The 20,563-nt window shown below is 49.2% G+C and overlaps 1 protein-coding gene across 3 annotated transcripts in view; it reads right to left on the bottom strand.

Annotated features, from left to right (window-relative positions):
• Positions 1-20,563, bottom strand: part of LOC139576766 (tetratricopeptide repeat protein 28-like) — a 335,467-nt gene that overhangs the window by 20,509 nt on the left and 294,395 nt on the right. For all 3 annotated transcript variants that reach the window (XM_071403202.1, XM_071403203.1, XM_071403204.1), the window contains 4 exons: positions 12,671-13,467; positions 11,923-12,467; positions 5,338-5,861; positions 1,135-1,244 (listed from right to left, as the gene is read on the bottom strand). In XM_071403202.1, the coding sequence (XP_071259303.1) occupies positions 1,135-1,244; positions 5,338-5,861; positions 11,923-12,467; positions 12,671-13,467 (1,976 nt within the window). The remainder of the gene's footprint in view (positions 1-1,134; positions 1,245-5,337; positions 5,862-11,922; positions 12,468-12,670; positions 13,468-20,563) is intronic.

Genomic DNA, 20,563 nt, shown 5'->3' with positions numbered 1-20,563 from the left:
CAGTGTGTCCTTTCCTTTCCCAACAACACACCACCATGACAGCTACACTGACTGGAGGAAATATCCCAAACACTACGGAGTTGCCTGGGGAAAGAACTTGGGTGTGAAATGACAAAATAGTGTTGCTTGGGCTAACATCTGTTTGGCTGTTAAGTCTGAGGGGTATGGGGATAAGGTCATTGTAATAGAGATGAGAGAGAGAGAGAGAGAGAGAGAGAGAGAGAGAGAGAGAGAGAGAGAGAGAGAGAGAGAGAGATCCCTGTACATAGCTGATTTTTAAACCTTTTTGAATGCAATATTTACTGTTAAATTCTAAGTTTTGTGTTAATGTTGTTCTGTGTCTTCTCACTTTTGTTTATTTCACATGCATTGACAATGTAAACACATTTCCTATGCCAATAAAGCCCCTTAAAATTGATTTGAAAGAGAGAAAGAAAGAAAGAAAGAAAGAGAGAGAGAGAGAAAGAAAGAAAGAAAGAGAGAGAGAGAGAGAGAGAGAGAGAGAGAGAGAGAGAGAGAGAGAGAGAGAGAGAGAGAGAGAGAGAGAGAGAGAGAGAGAGAGAGAGAGAGAGAGAGAGAGAGAGAGAGAGAGAGAGAGAGAGAGAGAGAGAGAGAGAGAGAGAGAGAGAAAGAAAGAAAGAAAGAAAGAAAGAAAGAAAGAAAGAAAGAAAGAAAGAAAGAGATAGATACTGGACTGGGTCAGCTCCCACTCAGCCCAGTAAAAGCTCTTCTCTGTCCTGGCACCGCAATGGTGGAACATCAGAGTCCCTGCCCATCTTCCGAAAACGTCTGAAACCCTACCTCTTCAAAGAGTATTTTAAATACTCCCCCACCCCCCCCCAAAAAACTAGCACCATGACTTTTGTGAACTAACAGTCACTATTTACCTTTTCTTACTAGCACTGCCTTTGCTGATAGCTACTTTACTGAGGAACATTTCTACTTCCTGTGACTGAGATATGTGGTTGTCCCACCTAGCTATCTTAAGATGAACACACTAACTGTAAGTCACTCAGGATAAGTGAATAAAATGTCAATCTTCCACCTCCCCATCCACGATCTCTCTCTACACACACGCAGATAGGTAACCCTGTGTATGTTGTGTGTGAGGAGAGGTTCATGTCAGATGTGTACCTGGTGCTGGGCCTCCTCCAGGTTCCCACTGGCCCACAAAGACAGCCCCAGACGATGGCGGATCTTAGCCTCATCCTCACGCCGAGCCAGCTGCTCCGCCAGCCGTAGGCCTGGAGAGAGAGACATTAGAAATAATTTAGAGCTATGGGCAGGCAGGTATCGTCCAGGGTAACAGATGTAAGCATGGTACTGATAATCTGACAGTGAACAAGCTTCAGTTGTAAAATCCCACTCAGTCTGGGCATCACACACAAACACAAACACACCCACTCCCAGACACACAGTACGACGCTGTTAGGGCACTAATCTGAGTGCCTAGTAATCAATGGTAAGGATCGAGTGGCTGAGCAAACACAAACACACCCATAATGCTTCTATATAAAGCAAGCGGGAGACTAAGCAAACATAATATTTTTAATAGAGTCTAGCAACTTCTGTAATGTTCGATTACACATGGAAGGTATACACTCATACATTAGAGCAAAAAACAACACATATCATCCACTCAGCCACACACACACTGGAAACACAACACACACACACACTGGAAACACAACACACACACACACTGGAAACACAACACACACACACACTGGAAACACAACACACACACACTGGAAACACAACACACACACACTGGAAACACAACACACACACACACTGGAAACACAACACACACACACTGGAAACACAACACACACACACTGGAAACACAACACACACACACTGGAAACACAACACACACACACTGGAAACACAACACACACACACTGGAAACACAACACACACACACACTGGAAACACAACACACACACACTGGAAACACAACACACACACACTGGAAACACAACACACACACACTGGAAACACAACACACACACACTGGAAACACAACACACACACACTGGAAACACAACACACACACACTGGAAACACAACACACACACACTGGAAACACAACACACACAGAGGCTAGAACCCTGTGTTGAAACTGTTCGTATAGCTCATCACACTGGTCCATAAACGAGATTTTTGTGTTCAGTTAGCGTGGCTTTGTCAGATCACCTGGCGAGAATAACGTTTGTTTTCCCATTTCAATCCCTCAAGCGGTGATGTGTATGTCACATGTTTGCATGTGTCAACAGCCTGCCCGCCGACTGCTTGGTTTCACCCAATTACTGTGATGAAACAGACACTCCACGAAGGGAAATTATGAAAAAGGACAGACACTAGGCCACATGTCACCTACCAGGTGCTAACAGCACAGCAGGCAATCTTAGCTATGATTTGGGCTGCTAATAAGTCTGTGGCTACAAGGTTTATATTATGTAGGTAGTAGAATATAATGTATCTACTCTATTCCTCTGTGACTAGGGGAAAACACGTTTTGGTGGAGGGGAGAGAAAATGTGCCATGATATCAAGCAGCCCTCATCTCACTCTCCTCGCGTTTCTAGTCATTCCTGGAAAACAGTGTGTCTGAGTCTGACCCAGATAAGAAAAGAACACAGAGCGTGACCAGGAAGGAACACCCGACCTACACTATTCCTATTCCACCAGGCCCAGGGCTGCTCTGCTCTGTGAGTACACCCTCAGACAGACGGATGCCTTTGAAGCCTGCAACACTTCCCCCCTCTACTTATCTATCCTCGTCTCCCTCTCTTCCCTCTTTCTCCCTCCTCCTGCCCCTCTCTCTCTCTCTCTCTCTCTCTCTCTCTCTCTCTCGCTCACACTCCCTAACTCTCTCAATACGCCCTCTCTTATCTCTCTCTGCCCTCTTTCTCCCTCCTCCAGCTCTCTGCCATTCTTTCAGAACTCTCTAAACCCTCTCCTTCACCCTCCCCGACCTCATCTCTCTGTTTCTCTCTCTCTCTCGCTGTCTTTCTCTCCCCTCTCCTCTCTTTCTCTCGGTCTATCTGCCCTCCACTAGTCTCAGTCCTACTCAGGTTTCATTCGAGTCTGGAGCTTTAGAGAGAGAACTGTTCTGCACCCTCACCATTCACATCTCCCTCCATCTCTCCGAGTCACTCTCACACACTCCCTCCCTCTCCCTCCCTCTCCCTCTCCCTTTCTCTATGAAGAAGACTCATGATTAATCAAAAAACAGCATGTCTTTTTCTTATAGTGCGGTTGACACTTGGTAGAATTATCATACATGAAGATGTATGCATCTGCATTGCGTACTCTTGCTATCTCTTCCCACATGCATCCCTCTCTAACTGTGTCAATCTCTTGCCGTCACTGTCACTGTGACTGTCAGCGTGTGTACCTTCGGTGTGCCATGCAGGCACAGTGACGTAGTGGTTGGTGGCTGACATAAGGATGTGGTGGTGGCTCTGTGGCTGGCTGCACCCTGAAGAGCAACTAGAGAACACTTTAAAGGCTGCCTGACAGCTGGTGAAGAGATTCACTACAGCCCCCGGGGGCCCATGCACCCTGTGACACACACACACACACACACACACACACACACACACACACACACACACACACACACACACACACACACACACACACACACACACACACACACACACACACACACACACACACACACACGCTTGCTGCAGGGCAATACTCTCTCTCTCTCTCTCTCATTATACAATGCATATATGCAAATATTTAAACACATGCATACACACTTCACAAAGCTACACACACACACACACACACACACACACACACACACACACACACACACACACACACACACACACACACAGTGTCACAAAGTGTCACCTAATTATAAATGATATAAACAATTATAATAATGATAAAATAATACTGCAGGCATTCACACTGCTGTGTCTCTCTCCCTCCTACTGTGAGGCATGTACACACACACACACACACACACACACACACACACACACACACACACACACACACACACACACACACACACACACGCACACGCACACGCACACACACACACACACACACACGGAAACAACCACACGCATTGCTGAGGTCACATGCTGTCACTATAGGCCCTCGAGTGGTTCTCCTTTCCTAGGCCTCCTTCCAATTCATCTTTTTCAGGAAGCAAAAACAAAAAACAAGCAGTGCAGCATGAAAAAGAAAATGGAGGGAAAAAAAAGGAAAAGAACTGCCAACTTTTAGGTCTGGGTAGGTTGGCCAAAAATAATTGGCTGTCAAGGATAGGGAAGGTAGTGTTCTTTTTCAAAGCTGGACCAAGGAACAATGTAAGGACAGAGCAGGGGACAGTAATGGGACATGGGAGAGATAGAGTGGCCTGCCTCCTTTGTTTCCATTAAAGCCCAACAAGCAACGACAAGGAACGATGTCTAGGTCACTACAAGCACTGGTGGCTTACAGGACAGGAGAGGAGAGGCTAGGGAAGGTATTTCTGTTCATATCTTCCTCAGAGGAGGAATGATGAAACAACCTATAAACCCAGAGAGATAATTCTCCCTGGATGGAAACAGGCTTTGGAGTGTAATGCCCTGGGTCTGCCTCACGCTTGTAAATGGAGCTGGTGGCCACCTAACAGCTTCCACGAAGCCTTGCACGCCGTCATCCCTGTGACAAACACTCCCTGCACTGTTACTGGCATAATGACTTTTAGACAGCCAGGGCTGCAGCTTTTTATTTCACCATTATCTGTAGAGGACAATGAGGTGTGAGAGGCAAGAGTCTGTCAGCCACAGTGTGTGAAAAGATCCTTTGGCAGCTCATTTGAAAGTGCCATCTGAGAGAGGGGATATAGAGGTGTGAAGAATAGGAGTCAGTAAACAGGCTAAATGCCTCACCATGCAGCATGGAGATGAGCTCACACACCAAATCATATACAAATGTGTGCATGCACAAACACACACATCACACACAAAACTAAAATACACAATGACAATGACACCCACACAAAAACACCCTCACACAGGCTAATGAAAAAATGGACAAATACTCACAGAAAAACACAAACATTACAATCACAAAATATAAGCCTATTGACAAAAATTGCAGCTGTTGGTAGAATTATAACCTGGCTTTACTTCAAGAATTTGCATATAGTATGTGTTTAATTCTTGCCTGTCAGATAGATATTCTCCTTTGGAAGCTGTCCCAACATCTTTCATGTCACTAAAGTCTATGTTGTCTATGGAGCACAGTATTATTATTAAACAGTATATATATCTATATGAGTAACCCATCCTCCCTTCTATTCCCCGACCCCACCACTCACCTTCTTGCAGATACATGACAGCCTGTGAGTAGTTCTGCAGTGCGTGGTGTGTCCTCCCCAGGCTACCGTAGGCCAGGGTCTTGGCTGCCAGGTCGTTGGTCTGAGCTGCAACACTCAGATGCTGCTCCTGGAACACCACCGCACGCTCATAGTTGCCCAGTGACTCATAGGTGAGGCCCAGGTTGCCATAGGCACGGCCCTGTCGGGCGGGGCTGCCCGTCTCCTCCGCGATCTCCAGGTCACTCTGGTGGCAGCGCAGGGCTGTCTCATACTCCCCCATGGACTGGTACACCACGCCCAGGCCGCAACTAGCGTCGCCCTCTAGTGGGCGGTCCTGGGTGTCGCGGGCGATGCCTAGCTGGCGCTCAAGACAGGAGATGGCCTGTTCATAGTTCCCCAGCTGGCTGTGGAGCGCCCCCAGCTCCCCGTAGGCCTGGGCCTTCCCGCCACACTCCCCCAACTCATGGGCCACCACCAGCCGCTTCTCAAAGCAAACCAGGGACTGCTGCAGGTTACCCATCGCCCTGCAGGGGGAGACACAGAGTCAGGGCAGGACGAGGGGGAGTCAAACAGTGGGGAAGGACCGAGATGTGGGTCAACTGGGAAGGCAGGGATAGAGTTAAGTTGACTACATTATATGCCTACTAAAACACCCTGTAATTGCCATCTGGTGCTATGAACAAACAGACTCACTGTCACCCTGTTCATCTCTCCTTATCTCCTATCAGGGGGATAGTAGAACAGCTTTTATCTAATCTGCACATATGGCCACATTGTGCAATAAGGGAAGAATGAGGAACACACATTGCATTGTCACAAGAGCAGGAACTATGCCATTTGCCAAGGTCTGCATCATTTCAGTGGTAATGAATATTCAGATTCCCAACAAAAAGCACAGCAGATGACTCTCTGAGGACTGTGTGTGTGTGTGTGTGTGTGTGTGTGTGTGTGTGTGTGTGTGTGTGTGTGTGTGTGTGTGTGTGTGTGTGTGTGTGTGTGTGTGTGTGTGTGTGTGTGTGTGTGTGTGTGTGTGTGTGTGTGTGTGTGTGTGTGTGTGTGTGTGGCAACGTGCATGCCCTGCCCACCTGAGGATCTGTCTTTTTCAGTCATCTACTTCCTGTTTGAAGGGTGCAAAATCCACTTGATTGATTGCTTTCATTTTACTCCTGTGACTCTTTCATATTCTTGCTTGTGCCTGTCGTATTCCCCGTTAACATTACGACCGCGGAATCGTTTGTAATGACCTGTCAAACACACTCCGGTAATGGCCGAAATGGGCTCAATGGAATACACTGTCTTTCCGTTTAATCTAGAAAAACGTTAAAGCTTTGTCAGGGATTTAACGCACTTTCACGACACTTACATCACAAGAAAAGAGAAGATAACTTTATTTTGATTGGTGTTTATTTTTTGGATGGAATAAAAATAAATACAAAATTATACAGTTGAACTGTTCACAAATGAGATGGGCTGAAATGAAACTTCCGAAAATGAACACTAGAATTATAGTGATATTATGTTTGATCTCCCAAACAATGTAAAGTATGTATAGACGTAATCTAGAGTTGATTTTTAAGCCGATGGTATCCTGCTATGCACATACTTGTTGAATTATGCAAGAGAATGTGACAACAGTAATGAGTTAATGAGGCAGTCTAGACAGTGCAGGTAGGGTAGACAGAGGAAGTGTTGTGGTTACAGCTCTGTTCCACCCTTTTATGTTAATGTCTCGGCAAAATCCCTCAACTCATTATTTGTCAAATCAAATCAAAGTATATTGGTCGCGTATACAGATTCTCAGATGTTACCGCAGGTGCAGCGAAATGCTTGTGTTTTCTAGCTCCAAAAGTCTAGTAATACCTAGCAATAAAAAAAACAATACACACATAATCCAGAAAATACTAAATAAATAATATAGGATGAGCCATGACTAGAATACAGTATATACTGAGTGTACAAAACATTAGGAACAACTTCCTAATATAGAGTTGCAACCCATTTTGCGCTCAGAACAGCCTCAATTCGTCGGGGCATGGACTACAAGGTGTCGCAAGCGTTCCACAGGAATGCTGGCCCATGTTGACTCCAATGCTTCCCACTGTTATGTCAAGTTGGCTGGATGTCCTTTCGGTGGTGGACCATTCTTGATACACACGGGAAACTGTTGAGCGTGAAAAACCCATCAGCGTTGCAGTTCTTGACACACTCAAACCGGTGCGCCTGGTATCTACTTCCATACCCCATTCAAAGGCATCTTTTGTCTTGCCAATTCACCGTCTGAATGGCACACATACACAATCCATGTCTCAATGGTCTCAAGGCTTAAAAATCTTTCATTAACTTGTCTCCTCCCCTTCATCTACACTGATTGAAGTGGATTTAACAAGTGACATCAGTAAAGGATCGATCATAGCTTTCACCTGGATTTACCTGGTCAGTCTATGTCATGGAAAGAGCAGGTGTTCCTAATGTTTTGCACACTCAGTGTATACATATAAGGTGGGTGAAACAGTATGTAAACATTATTAAAGAGACCAGTGTTCAATGACTCAATGTATATAGGGCAGCAGTCTCTAAGGTGCAGGTTAGAGTACCGGGTGACTATTTAACAGTCTGATGGCTTGGAGATAGAAGCTGTTTCAGTCTCTCGGTCCCAGCTTTGATGAGCCTGTACTGTCTCCGCCTTCTAGATGGTAGCGGGATGAACAGGCCATAGCTCGGGTGGGCGAGGTCCTTGATGATCTTCCTGTGACACCGGGTGCTGTAGATGTCCTGGAGGTCAGGCAGTGTGCCAGCGGTGATGGGTTGGGCTGACCGCACCGCCCTCTGGAGAGCCCTGCGGTTTTGGACGGTGCAATCGCCATACCAGGCGGTGATACAGCCCGACGGGACGCTCTCAATGGTGCATCTGTAGAAGTTTGTGAGGATTTTAGGGGACAGGCCAAATTTCTTCAGCCTCCTGAGGTTGATAAAGGTGCTGTTGCACCTTCTTTACCACTCTGTCTGTGTGAAGGGACCATTTCAGGTTGTCAGTGATGTGCACGCCAAGGAACTTAAAGCTTTTGACCCTCTCCACTGTGGCCCTGTCAATGTGGATGGGGGCGTGCTCTTTCTGCTGTCTCCTGTAGTCCACGATCAGCTCTGTTTTGTTGACATTGAGAGAGTGGTTATTTTCCTGGCACCACTCCACCAGGGCTCTCACCTCCTCCCTGTAGCCTGTCTCATCGTTGTTGGTAATCAGGCCGAACACAGCAAACTTGATTGAGTTGTCCCTGCCAGTAAAATATTTGATGTGTTATAATTTAGTCAATATCTGATGGTTTATAAAAATTCTAAACGGTTCGAGTATCTTTATCCATTGTCTGTTGCAATTGATTTTAAAACCTTTTAACAATTTCGATGACCATTGTTAATATGTGTGTAGGGGGAAGAGGAGGGGCTGAAGGGGTAATGATACAATGGGTTGGGGGGGGCTAGATAATATAATTCACCCTCCTCACCCTCACCCATTCACCCTTGGCCTAGATGGGATGTCACATGGACACAGGTTCTGTCTATCTCTGTGAATAGGCTTACACACTGGCTAAAACCTGCATTCATACCACGGTGTTGTTCTCTTCAATGCTTTGCACATGCTGCAGAAACCTTGCAAATAGACCATTTTCACATTCCCCGGCAGAGCAACAATTGCTCGATGTCATTTGAAAAGGACCATTAAAAGAATAAAAGGCTTGAGATTAATTAATGTTGTGTGTTAATGTGAGCTGGTTGAGTAAAGTCTCTGGGAGAGAGAGATGGAGCGCGAGAGTGCGAGGGGGATAGAGAGAGGAGGAAGTGAGGATGATAGGAGTCAGATTTACATTCTTCCCCAGTCAGCTCATGCATGGCTAATGCAGGGTTCTGTCTGATTGTTATGGTGGCTTGCTGTTGATGCACAATAAGAGGGGAAAATATTCTTTGAAATTAGGACTCCGTTACTGCCATCGCGTTTTGTTTCGCCCTGTATTCTATCAGGATGTTATCAGACTCACACGGGGGGAGAGAAAGTGGAGAAAAGAGAAAGAATGTAAAAGGTCGTCTCGAATTAACTGCGATTCCCCCGGTTTCAGACGTCTGTGTGCCAAAGCCTCTTTGCAGACCGATCAGCTGGGGGCCAGTAGGCTCAGTGCTGAAGCAGCTAGCACCAGCCTCACTCAGCCTCAGGATCCTCAACACCAACCGTCAAGGTGTCTCTAAACTATGGTGGTCCTGAAGTGCAAGTGCCAGCACAAGCAAAAATAACAGCAGTGGGCACAACAAGAAAAAAGATTATGCAAAGTAGGATTACTATGATTATTAGCAAATTATCTGTCACAAGCAACAACCAGAATAAATTGATATCCGCAGCTTATTCAAAGGCAGAATGTTTTTTTTATCTCTCCAATTTTCGATCTTGTCTCATCGCTGCAACTGCCCAACGGGCTCGGGAGGCGTCCTCCGAAACATGACACGCCAAACTGCGCTTCTTAACACCCGCCCGCTTAATCAATGTGTCGGAGGAAACACCATTTAACTGACGACCGAGGTCATTCTGCAGGAGTCCCGGCACGCCACAAGGAGTCGCTAGAGCACGATGAGCCAAGTAAAGCCCCCCCCCCCCAGCCAAACCCTCCCCTAACCCGGACAATGCTGGGCCAATTGTGTGCCGCCCCATGGTACTCCCAATTACGGCCGGTTGCAATACAGCCCGGGATCAAACCCGGGTCTATAGAGACGCCTCTAGCGTTGCAATGCAGTGCCTTAGACCGCTGCGCCACTCGGGAGGCCCATGCAGAATGGCTTTCTGATTGCAATGGTGGCTTAGGTGTATTAGAAATATGATGCCTTTAAATTTAAATAGAGTTAAATAAAGGTTAAATAAAAAAAATATTATTAACCGAGAAAAATACAAATTCAAGTTCTATTTCTACTTTCATCAGCAGGACTCTTCATCTATGATTCAGATATTAGCTTTTCGTAACAGGCAATCAGAGATTTCATGGTTTTAGAGTGCTTTTCATCCAACCACAGATTTTCATTATAAAGCTACAGCACTGTTCAGTGGGGAGCTGCAGAGACACCCTGTATACCCAATCCAATCCTTTAGTGACACTTTATTCCAATCACTACTTCAAGAAGAGGACATTTGGACAGATGACAGTGCTTACCTGGAACAGTATCTAAGTGGCTCATTCAGTGGGAAAAGTGGAGTTACTGCAGGGAGTGAGAGAAACGCCAATATTCTGTATGATGTTAGGGCTAAAGCAAATTAGCATCATTTACCTACTGAGTGACCTGATAGGGAGCTACACTACATGACCAAAAGTATGTGGACACCTGCTCGTCGAACATCTCATTCCAAAATCATGGGAATTAATATGGAGTTGGTCCCCCTTTGCTGCTATAACAGCCTCCACTCTTCTGGGAAGGCTTTCCACTAGATGTTGGAACATTGCTGTGGGGATTCAGCCACAAGAGCATTAGTGAGGTCGGGAACTGATGTTGGGTGATTAGGCCTGGCTCGCAGTTGGCTTTCCATTTAATCCCAAAGGTCTTCGATGGGGTTGAGATCAGGGCTCTGTTCAGGCAAGTCAGGTTCTTCCACACCGATCTCGACAAACCATTTCTGTATGGACCTCGCTTTGTGCATAGGGGCAATGTCATGCTGAAACAGGAAAGGGCCTTCCCTAAACTGTTGCCACAAGTTGGAAGCACAGAATCGTCTAGAATGTAATTGAATGATGTAGCATTAAGATTTCTCTTCACTGGAACTAAGGGGCCGAGCCCGAACCATGATAAACAGCCCCAGACCATTATTCCTCCTCCACCAAACTTTACAGTTGGCACTATGCACTCGTGCTAGTAGAGTTCTCCTGGCATCCGCCAAACTCAGATCTGTCTGTCGGACTCCCTGAAGGTGAAGTGTGATTCAGCACTCCAGAGAACGCGTTTCCACTGCTCCAGAGTCCAATGGCCGCGAGCTTTACACCACTCCAGCCGACGCTTGGCATTGTGCATGCGGCTGCTCGGCCATGGAAACCCATTTCATGAAGCTCCCAACAAACAGTTATTGTGCTGACTTTGCTTCCAGAGGCAGTTTGGAACTCGGTAGTGAGTGTTACAACCGAGGACAGACGATTTTTACGCGCTATGTGCTTCAGCACTTGGCTGCCCCATTCTATGAGCTTGTGTGGCCTACCACTTCACGCTGACCCGTCGTTGCTCCTAGATGTTTCTACTTCACAATAACAGCACTTACAGTTGACTGGGCAGCTCTAGCAGGACAGAAATGTGACAAACTTACTTTTTGGAATGGTGACATCCTATGACGGTGCCACGTTGAAAGTCACTGAGCTCTTCAGTAAGGCCATTCTACTGCCAATGTTTGTCTATGGAGATTGCATAGCTTTGTGCTCAATTTTATATACCTGTCAGCAACGGATGTGGCTGAAATAGCTGAAACCACTCATTTGAAGGCGTGTTCACATACTTTTGTCCAGTGTATAACCAATCACATTACAGGTTTCTAAGTGTGTTTAGTAGGGGCTAATGAGCGATGTCACTGACCTGTGTCCATTGCCCAGACCTCGGTAAGCCTTCTCCTGGTCCTGCATGCGGTTCAGGCTCTGGGCCACAGACAGGTACTGGTCGTAGTATTTAATGGCCTCCTCAAAGTCTCCTAAGGCTTCGTAACAGTCTCCCAGGTTACCATAGGCCCTGCCCCGGTCCAGTACGGCCTCGTTGCCACTCAGCTGCTGCAGGGTGGCCAACTGCTGCTCCAGGTAGCCTATAGCCTCCTCCATCACCCCTACGTTCATCTTGGTGATGCCCATGTTGCCGTAGACCTGGGCCTCTACCCCCGGGTCCTTCAGTCTGCGGCCCAGCTCTAGCTGCTCCTCGTAGCTCTTGAAGGCCATGGCATACTTCCCCAGGGCCATGTAGACAGCTGCCAGGTGGCCGTGGGCTTTACACTCCCCGGGAACATCGCCCAGCTCCTGGTACACCTCCAGCTCCTGGGTGTGGTAGCCCAGGGACTTGTCGTACTTCTGCACCAGTCTGTAGGTGGCACCCAGGGAAGCGTAAGCGCACGCCTCCATCCTGCGCTCCTTCATCTGAAACAAAGCACAGACAGGATTTCAGTGCATCAGCAAATGAGCAACAGCAACAGTATTACATTTTAACAACCCTGCCTTTCAAAATCAATGGAGTGCTTGACTTACCTACAGTATATCATGCTAATCTCTCTTACTGTATGCAGACAAAGTGGAGACCTATCCTGTGACTATGACTATAATCAGGACCTAGTGAATCTCACCTGGTGAGCCAGGGCGAGCTGCTGCTCATAGAACTGGATAGCTCCGGTCACATCCTTCTTGCAGACAAAGATGTCCCCCAGGTTGCCCAGGGCTCTGAAGCGGGCCTGTGCATTATTAAGAGACTGGGCTAGAGAGAGCAGGTACTTCTGACACTCCTCTGCCTTGGTGAAGTTACCCAGAGCCTTGAAGGCCAGTCCAAGGTTACAGTAGGCCTTGGCCTGGCTCAGCTTGTCATGCAGGTCCTTAGCCAGAGCCAGGTCCTGCTCATAGTACTTGACAGCGTCCTGGTAGCTTCCCAGGCAGTAGTGGGCGTAGCCCAGGTTGTGGCAGACTTTCCCCTCACTCTCCATGTCCTGGAGGTCAGGGGACAAGCGGAGGTACTGCTCGTAGTAGGGCACGGCTTGGGGGAACTCTCCCCGGGAGCAGTGGAAGTTCCCCAGGTTGCCCAGGGCGCGAGCCTCACTCTGGACGTCTCGCAGCTCGCGGGCGATATTGAGGTGGTTCTGGTAGTGCTGCAGGGCGCGGTCGTGCGCCCCCAGAGCCTGGTAGGCCACAGCCAGGTTACCATGGGTGGAGGCCTGTGAGGCTCGGTCATTGACCTCCATGGAGATCTGTAGCTCCTGGCGATGGTAGCGCACAGCCTGGTCAAAGGCCCCCAACGCGTTGTAGGCGTTGCCCATGTTACCGTAGGCACGGCCCTGAGCAGCATAGTCAGTGAGCTCCTGGGCGATGGAGAGGTGGGTTTTGTGGAGTTTCAGTGCAGTTTCATAGTCCCCTTTCATCTGGTGGATAATGCCTGTGGACAGGGGAGAGGAGAGAGGGAGAGGAAGAGGGAAGAGGCAAGATTAATATCCCATTCACAGGAAAATAGAAGTTCACTTCAAGTGCCTCATCAGACAGCCACATTATGTAGAAAGCAACAGTCATTTGGTAGTTAATATATGCTTCTGCTGAGCCATCTGTTCCCTGATCAGGGAACACATGTTCCACACAGAATATGGTCATTAAAATTAAGCACAATCACACAGTGTTATAAAGACATCAAAATGGAATCATTAGATTTTCTAAAGTCTTTGATGATTGTGTCTTGAAAGAATATCAGCAAAACCAACCACTTTTCCGCAGGGACCGAAACAACTGAGAAGGAGGGAGAGAGAGAACGAAAGAGAGAGAAAGAGTGGGCCAAGACGATTGAAAGCTAAGCTAACAACTTCTCAAAACTGAGATGAGTGTACAAAATAAATAACAGAAAACTCTGTGTATTGATGAGCGTATGATCTTTTATAAAACGGAGCAGCCATTCATCTAACAGGACTGGATAACTGTGGCTCCCCTGCATTGGCATCAGTGTGGGCTAATGGGCCTGGGAGATAAGGGGAACCAGCCCTAACCAGCCACACCACTCAGAGGGCACTGGGATGGGGATGGGCCAGCCTTGGCCGGGGTGTGTGGGGAACAGGGAAGTGGGACAGGAGAGGGGGACGTTTGTGGGTTGTGGTGGGAACTTGATGGTGCCACTGGGATTAGCGAGCACCATGTGCGTTTTCTGACTTTTCCCTACCAGAACCTGCCACAGTACTGGCGCATGCAGAGGCTAAATAAACAGATGTTAAACAGCCAACTTAACAAACCCAAAATGACATGACTACTGGTGCTATAGATGTGGAGCCCATTAGAGTTGTTTGTTCAGTTAAAAGCCTTTCATGGGCCTCCCGAGTGTTCGCAGCGGTCTAAGGCACTGCATCGCAGAGCTAGAGGCATCCCTACAGACCCGGGTTTGATCCCGGGCACTGTCGCAGCCGGTCGCGACCGGGAGATCAATGAGGCGGCACACAATTGGCCCAGCCTCGTCTGGGTAAGGGGAGGGTTTAGCCGGCCGGGATGTCCTTGTCCCATCACGCTCTAGCGACTCTTGTGGCGGGCCAGGCGCATGCACGCTGACACGGTGCGGCTGGCTTCTGGGTCAAGCAAGCAGTGTGTCAAAAAGCAGTGAGGCTTGGCAGGCTCGTGTTTCGGAGGACGCATGGCTCTCGACCTTTGCCTCTCCCGAGTCCGTACGGGAGTTGCAGTGATGGGACAAGACTGTAACTACCAATTGGATATCACAAAAAAGGGGTAAAAATAATATACATATATATATATATATATATATATATATAAAAAGCAATTCATTAGGTCATTGGGATGCCTTACTAGCCAACCTGGACTCAGGGCTAGTTGGCTAACGTTAGATAGGCTAAGAGTTAAGGGTTGGCTAACATGCTAAGTAATTGCAAAGTAGCTAGGATCAGTAGTCCAGCTTGATTGTTTCTGTGTATTTCTGTCTCAAGGTTAGAGTGTCATAGCCTTACCTGGCCCAGTAACCACCAGGTCAACACCTGAAGGAATGAACATGCTAAGCATACTACAGACAAAACAAACAAGAGACAGTACAATTCTTTGTACAGATTGCTAGAAGGAATACAATATGGATAAGTAACATACTGTATAAAGAATTGATAAACTGTTACTAACACTTTTATAATGACAAATGGTAGCAAGAATAGGCTTTTGGCATTGCATGTCCTACAGTTACAGTAGACCTCACATATCAAGGACAGAGCCCAGGCCGTAGCCCCAGCCCCACGCCAGCCACATCCCACCCCACCCCAGCCCACCCCACCCCACCCCAGCCCACCCCACCCCACCCCAGGCCAGCCCTCCCCACCCCAGGCCAGCCCACCCCACCCAAGGCCAACCCACCCCAACCCAGCCCCACACCAGGCCAGCCCACCCCACCTCAGCCCCACACCAGGCCAGCCCACGCCACGCCACCCCTCCCCAGCCCACCCCATCCCAGCCCCACCCCAGGCCAGCCCACCCCACCCCAGCCACACCCCAGCCCTAACCCAGGCCAGCCCTCCCCCCCCCCCATGCCAGCCCCAGTCCCAGTTCCAGCCCAGCCTGGCCTGTTAATATGTTAATATTAACAGCCTGCCTGGCCAGAGCATGCCAGAGCATGTTAATATGCGGAGGAGGAGCACTGACAGCCTTCTCCCTCCACAAAGTCATTGCCAAGGTTATGTCTTCCCTTTGGAGCTTAGCACACAGAGGGTATAATGCCTGTTGATGTATCACCAGCTAACATGGCCCCAGCCCTCACCTGAGTCCCCTGCTGGAGGCTAAAATTGGAGCTGGATATGAGGCTAAGGCTGGGGTGGGGGCTGGGGAGAAGAAAGGCTAGAGTTGGGGCTGGGGGGGCGGGCTGGGGAGAAAGGCTAGAGTTGGGTCTGGGGGGGGGGGGCTGGGGAGAAAGGCTAGAGTTGGGGCTGGGGGGGGGCTGGGGAGAAATGCTAGAGTTGGGTCTGAAGGGGGCTGGGGAGAAAGGCTAGAGTTGGGGCTGGGGGGGGGGGGGGGGCTGGGGAGAAATGCTAGAGTTGGGGCTGGGGGGGGGGAGGGGGGGCTGGGGAGAAAGGCTAGAGTTGGGGCTGGGGGGGGGGGGGAGAAAGGCTAGAGTTGGGGCTGGGGCTGGGGAGAAAGGCTAGAGTTGGGGCTGGGGGGGGGGGGGCTGGGGAGAAAGGCCAGAGTTGGGGCTGGGGTGGGGGCTGGGGAGAAAGGCTAGAGTTGGGGCTGGGGGGGGGGGGGGGCTGGGTAGAAAGGCTAGAGTTGGGGCTGGGGGGGGGGCTGGGGAGAAATGCTAGAGTTGGGGCTGGGGGGGGGGCTGGGGGAAAGGCTAGAGTTGGGGCTGGGGTGGGGGCTGGGGAGAAAGGCTAGAGTTGGGGCTGGGGGGGGGGCTGGGGAGAAAGGCTAGAGTTGGTGCTGGGGGGGGGGGCTGGGGAGAAAGGCTAGAGTTGGGGCTGGCGGGGGGGGGGCTGGGGAGAAAGGCTAGAGTTGGGCTGGGGAGAAAGGCTAGAGTTGGGCTGGGGTGAAAGGCTAGAGTTGGGCTGGGGAAAGGCTAGAGTTGGGGCTGGGGGGGGGGGGGCTGGGGAGAAAGGCTAGAGTTGGGGCTGGGGGGGGGGGCTGGGGAGAAATGCTAGAGTTGGGGCTGGGGAGAAAGGCTAGAGTTGGGGCTGGGGGGGGGGCTGGGGAGAAAGGCTAGAGTTGGGTCTGGGGGGGGGTCTGGGGAGAAAGGCTAGAGTTGGGGCTGGGGGGGGGGGGCTGGGGAGAAAGGCTAGAGTTGGTGCTGGGGGGGGGGGGCTGGGGAGAAAGGCTAGAGTTGGGGCTGGCGGGGGGGGGGGGGGGCTGGGGAGAAAGGCTAGAGTTGGGCTGGGGAGAAAGGCTAGAGTTGGGCTGGGGAGAAAGGCTAGAGTTGGGCTGGGGAGAAAGGCTAGAGTTGGGCTGGGGAGAAAGGCTAGAGTTGGGCTGGGGAGAAAGGCTAGAGTTGGGCTGGGGAGAAAGGCTAGAGTTGGGCTGGGGAGAAAGGCTAGAGTTGGGTCTGGGGGGGGTCTGGGGAGAAAGGCTAGAGTTGGGGCTGGGGGGGGGGGGCTGGGGAGAAAGGCTAGAGTTGGTGCTGGGGGGGGGGGGGGGCTGGGGAGAAAGGCTAGAGTTGGGGCTGGCGGGGGGGGGGGGGCTGGGGAGAAAGGCTAGAGTTGGGCTGGGGAGAAAGGCTAGAGTTGGGCTGGGGAGAAAGGCTAGAGTTGGGCTGGGGAGAAAGGCTAGAGTTGGGCTGGGGAGAAAGGCTAGAGTTGGGCTGGGGAGAAAGGCTAGAGTTGGGCTGGGGAGAAAGGCTAGAGTTGGGCTGGGGAGAAAGGCTAGAGTTGGGCTGGGGAGAAAGGCTAGAGTTGGGCTGGGGAGAAAGGCTAGAGTTGGGCTGGGGAGAAAGGCTAGAGTTGGGCTGGGGGGGCTTGAGGTGAGTTTGGCGCCGGAGCTACACCTGGAGCCGGAAGAGATGAGGACCTAAGGCTATGCCGGGGGCCACACAAGGGGTCAGAAAACAATCTCTGTCTCCGCCAAATTGTAAGAGGATTACAAGAACCCCTGGGTCCCTGTTTGATAATAAATAATAGCATGTTTTGGGCCTCAGGTGGTAAATGCTGTTGGTACACAAACCAGGGGGAATGATGGCGATTGGCTGGACAGATGGATAAGAAAGGGGTAGTGATAGATACACTGATTTCAAATGACCCCATCAAAAAATTCTAAGAGAGAGGAGGGATTGACTCCTGTGGACCCTGTTATGACCCTGTTACGGCCATGCAATTCACTCAGACTGCACAATAAGGTTTGTTATGTTACATACAGTACATAAACTAAAGAGCTTTAGTTCAGAGCTTATATGAGTCTGCAGCTCCATCATTTCCATCTGCACAGTGAGCACAATGACTGTGAAAAAAGAGGAATCAAACAACAAGCAAAATATCCCTCACGCACCACACACACACACCTACTTTATCCCATTCACCACCCCGTATCAAAAGACATTAAAAGGCGGGCGATGTGTTGTCACTTTGCATTACACAGGCGCACAGTGTGAGAGGGAAATGCTGCAGTGATGACTTTGAGGGATGGTCTCTTGTTCTTACTAAATCACTGTGTCATTCTGTGCTGTGTGTGGAGGTCCACAGCAATGTGGAGCTGTCTGCTAGCTGCCTCTCTGCTGCTCTGCTCTGCTCTGCCCAGCTAAGAGGATTTCAGCAACAATGGAGTCTCTGCCACTGTGCCGGGGTGATACCAGGGATAGAAGAAAGATGGCCAATCACCAAGCAGCCATCGGCCCTGTCCTAGAATCCAAACTCTAGCCTACCCTCCATTCATATTTCAGTTAGCGCAACACTGTGTCAACACAAGGACCTGAAGAATGAATACAAAACAACATTTTCAATTGGTATGTACAAATTAATGGTCTAGAAAATTACAGGACCAATATAAAGTGGTTAGAGTGTAAAAAAGCAGATGCATAATTGCTTTCTAGACATTAACACTGAGTGCTGTGTGTGTTGAGACCTGTGGGAGGCGGTAGAGAGCTGAATCAGAGAAGCCAGACAAGGTACTGAGTAGGGTGGGGTGGGGTGGAGTGGGGGTCTGGGTTTAGGCTTAGGTACCAAATCCTCACTCACAAACACAGACATCTCCCACGGCCCGACAGACACGCTGAGAGAGACAGGAAGGTGGAAGATAAAAAGAAAGGGGGATGGATAGATGGACGTGTGCTGAGTGGGAGGCCTGCCAACACAAGCACACACAGACAGGCCGCTGCACCCCTCCACCCCTCTGCCTGCCTGCAGGCCCAGCTGGGCTGGCTTCCTCTCCGCTCTCTCCAGCTGACCCGTCACTATCCTTCAGGACTGTTACACCTAACCCTGCTTAACCACAGCGAAACCTCTGTTACTTCTGAATCTATGATAGCTCTGGACAGTTATGTATCTAATCTTCAATGTCCAGAGCATTGAGCAAGACCCTTTCGTTTTATTGTGCCTCGGGTTTTCCGTTTAGTGAAGACTTCAAATTCCATGTTGAAGTTGTGGATGGGCTAAGGAAAAAATAATGCTGTTTCTGTGTTGTTAGAGTTAATAGTGACATAGTGAATGGATTCAAAATAAACACATACAGCTCATAGCTATATGTGGAAGGTGGGAGTGTGGGAGAATGTTGGAGCAGGCTTCCAGTCCAGTATTTGGCATTGTCTTCTGCCATGAGACTAGGCTGAACGGGGCCATGGAGAGGGGGAACTAACTGCTGCTTTTCCATGAACATGACAGTGGGCCAAGCAGCACAGATCTGCTACACTAGGAACTCTCTAGAAGAGGAGAAGGAGAATGGCATCCAATGTAACAATGTAATCACCTCAACCCCCCTCCCCTCCCTCTGTACATAGTAAAGTATATAGGAATCACAACCCCCCCCCAACGTAACTAGTAACTAGGTTTTCCATTCCAGTCCTTCCTGTCTGTGTGCCCTGAACCAGGGGCATAGCAGGATATATTTACCTGTGGAACATTAACAGCACGGCCCTGTTGGCCCTAATGATCCTGAAGAAAGAGCTTGAGATGACACCTCAACAGGATAAATACACATTTTATGTTTGGTTTCCCTCAATACCTGTCTCCTTCCCTATGCATTCTTCCATTCACTCTGCCTGTTCCATTAGGCTGGATAAATTCCTCAGTAAATCCAGCCGCTGCCCTCCTGCTCCTGCCTTCTCCCCTCCCTCCTTTAAAAAACACTAGGCTGTTTCCAACGACAACCAACCTGAGATCTCTCCCTCCCTGACTGCCTCAGTCTGCTGTCTGCACCAGACCACATGGCTGTGTTCCTGTGTGAGCCATATAGCCAAACCCTGCAGGACTCCACAGAAGACTTTTCCTGTTGGGGTTAGGGAGAGTATACTAGGAAAGGCCTAAAGCCATTTCAACTCAGTTTCTCTCTCTCCCTCCCCCTGAATCTCTCCTGCCCCAGTGAGTAGTACACCCAGAACAGTGTTCTTTATAGCTCTGTTTTGTTGGACTCTGCCCACTGGGCACAGACGTCAATTCAACGTCTATTCCACATTGGTTCAATATAATTTGTGGAAACAACGTTGATTCAACCAGTGTGTGCCCAGGGGGTAGTGCTGTTGTTTTGTTGTGTTTCCTGTTTGATTTAGCTTTGTCTCAGCATTAAGAGGTCCTCTGGGAACCAGGGTGAAAACAAGGAAAGTGATAGCTTAATTAAAACTGTTACCTCCGGCTCTGTTAACTGATGGAGTCGCAATTTCTAATGACTTTTTTAGATGAAAAAAACGAAACAATGAGTAGTGGGTTAGAAAAAGAAAGAGAGAAGGGAGAGAGGAGAGGGAGAGAAGAGAGGGAGAGAAGAGAGGGAGAGAAGGGTAAAAACAGCTTCCAAACAAACTTATTAAAAAACTCTTTGAAGTGAATTGCAGGAGAAAATATTGCAATTTAGATTCTGTTTCATGAATAACAGAAATGTAGTGG

Source organism: Salvelinus alpinus, chromosome 5 (genome assembly GCF_045679555.1).
Source record: "Salvelinus alpinus chromosome 5, SLU_Salpinus.1, whole genome shotgun sequence".
Classification (NCBI taxonomy): domain Eukaryota; kingdom Metazoa; phylum Chordata; class Actinopteri; order Salmoniformes; family Salmonidae; genus Salvelinus; species Salvelinus alpinus.
The sequence above is the reverse complement of the archived record's forward strand: the minus strand, read 5'-3'. Positions and strand labels throughout refer to the sequence as shown.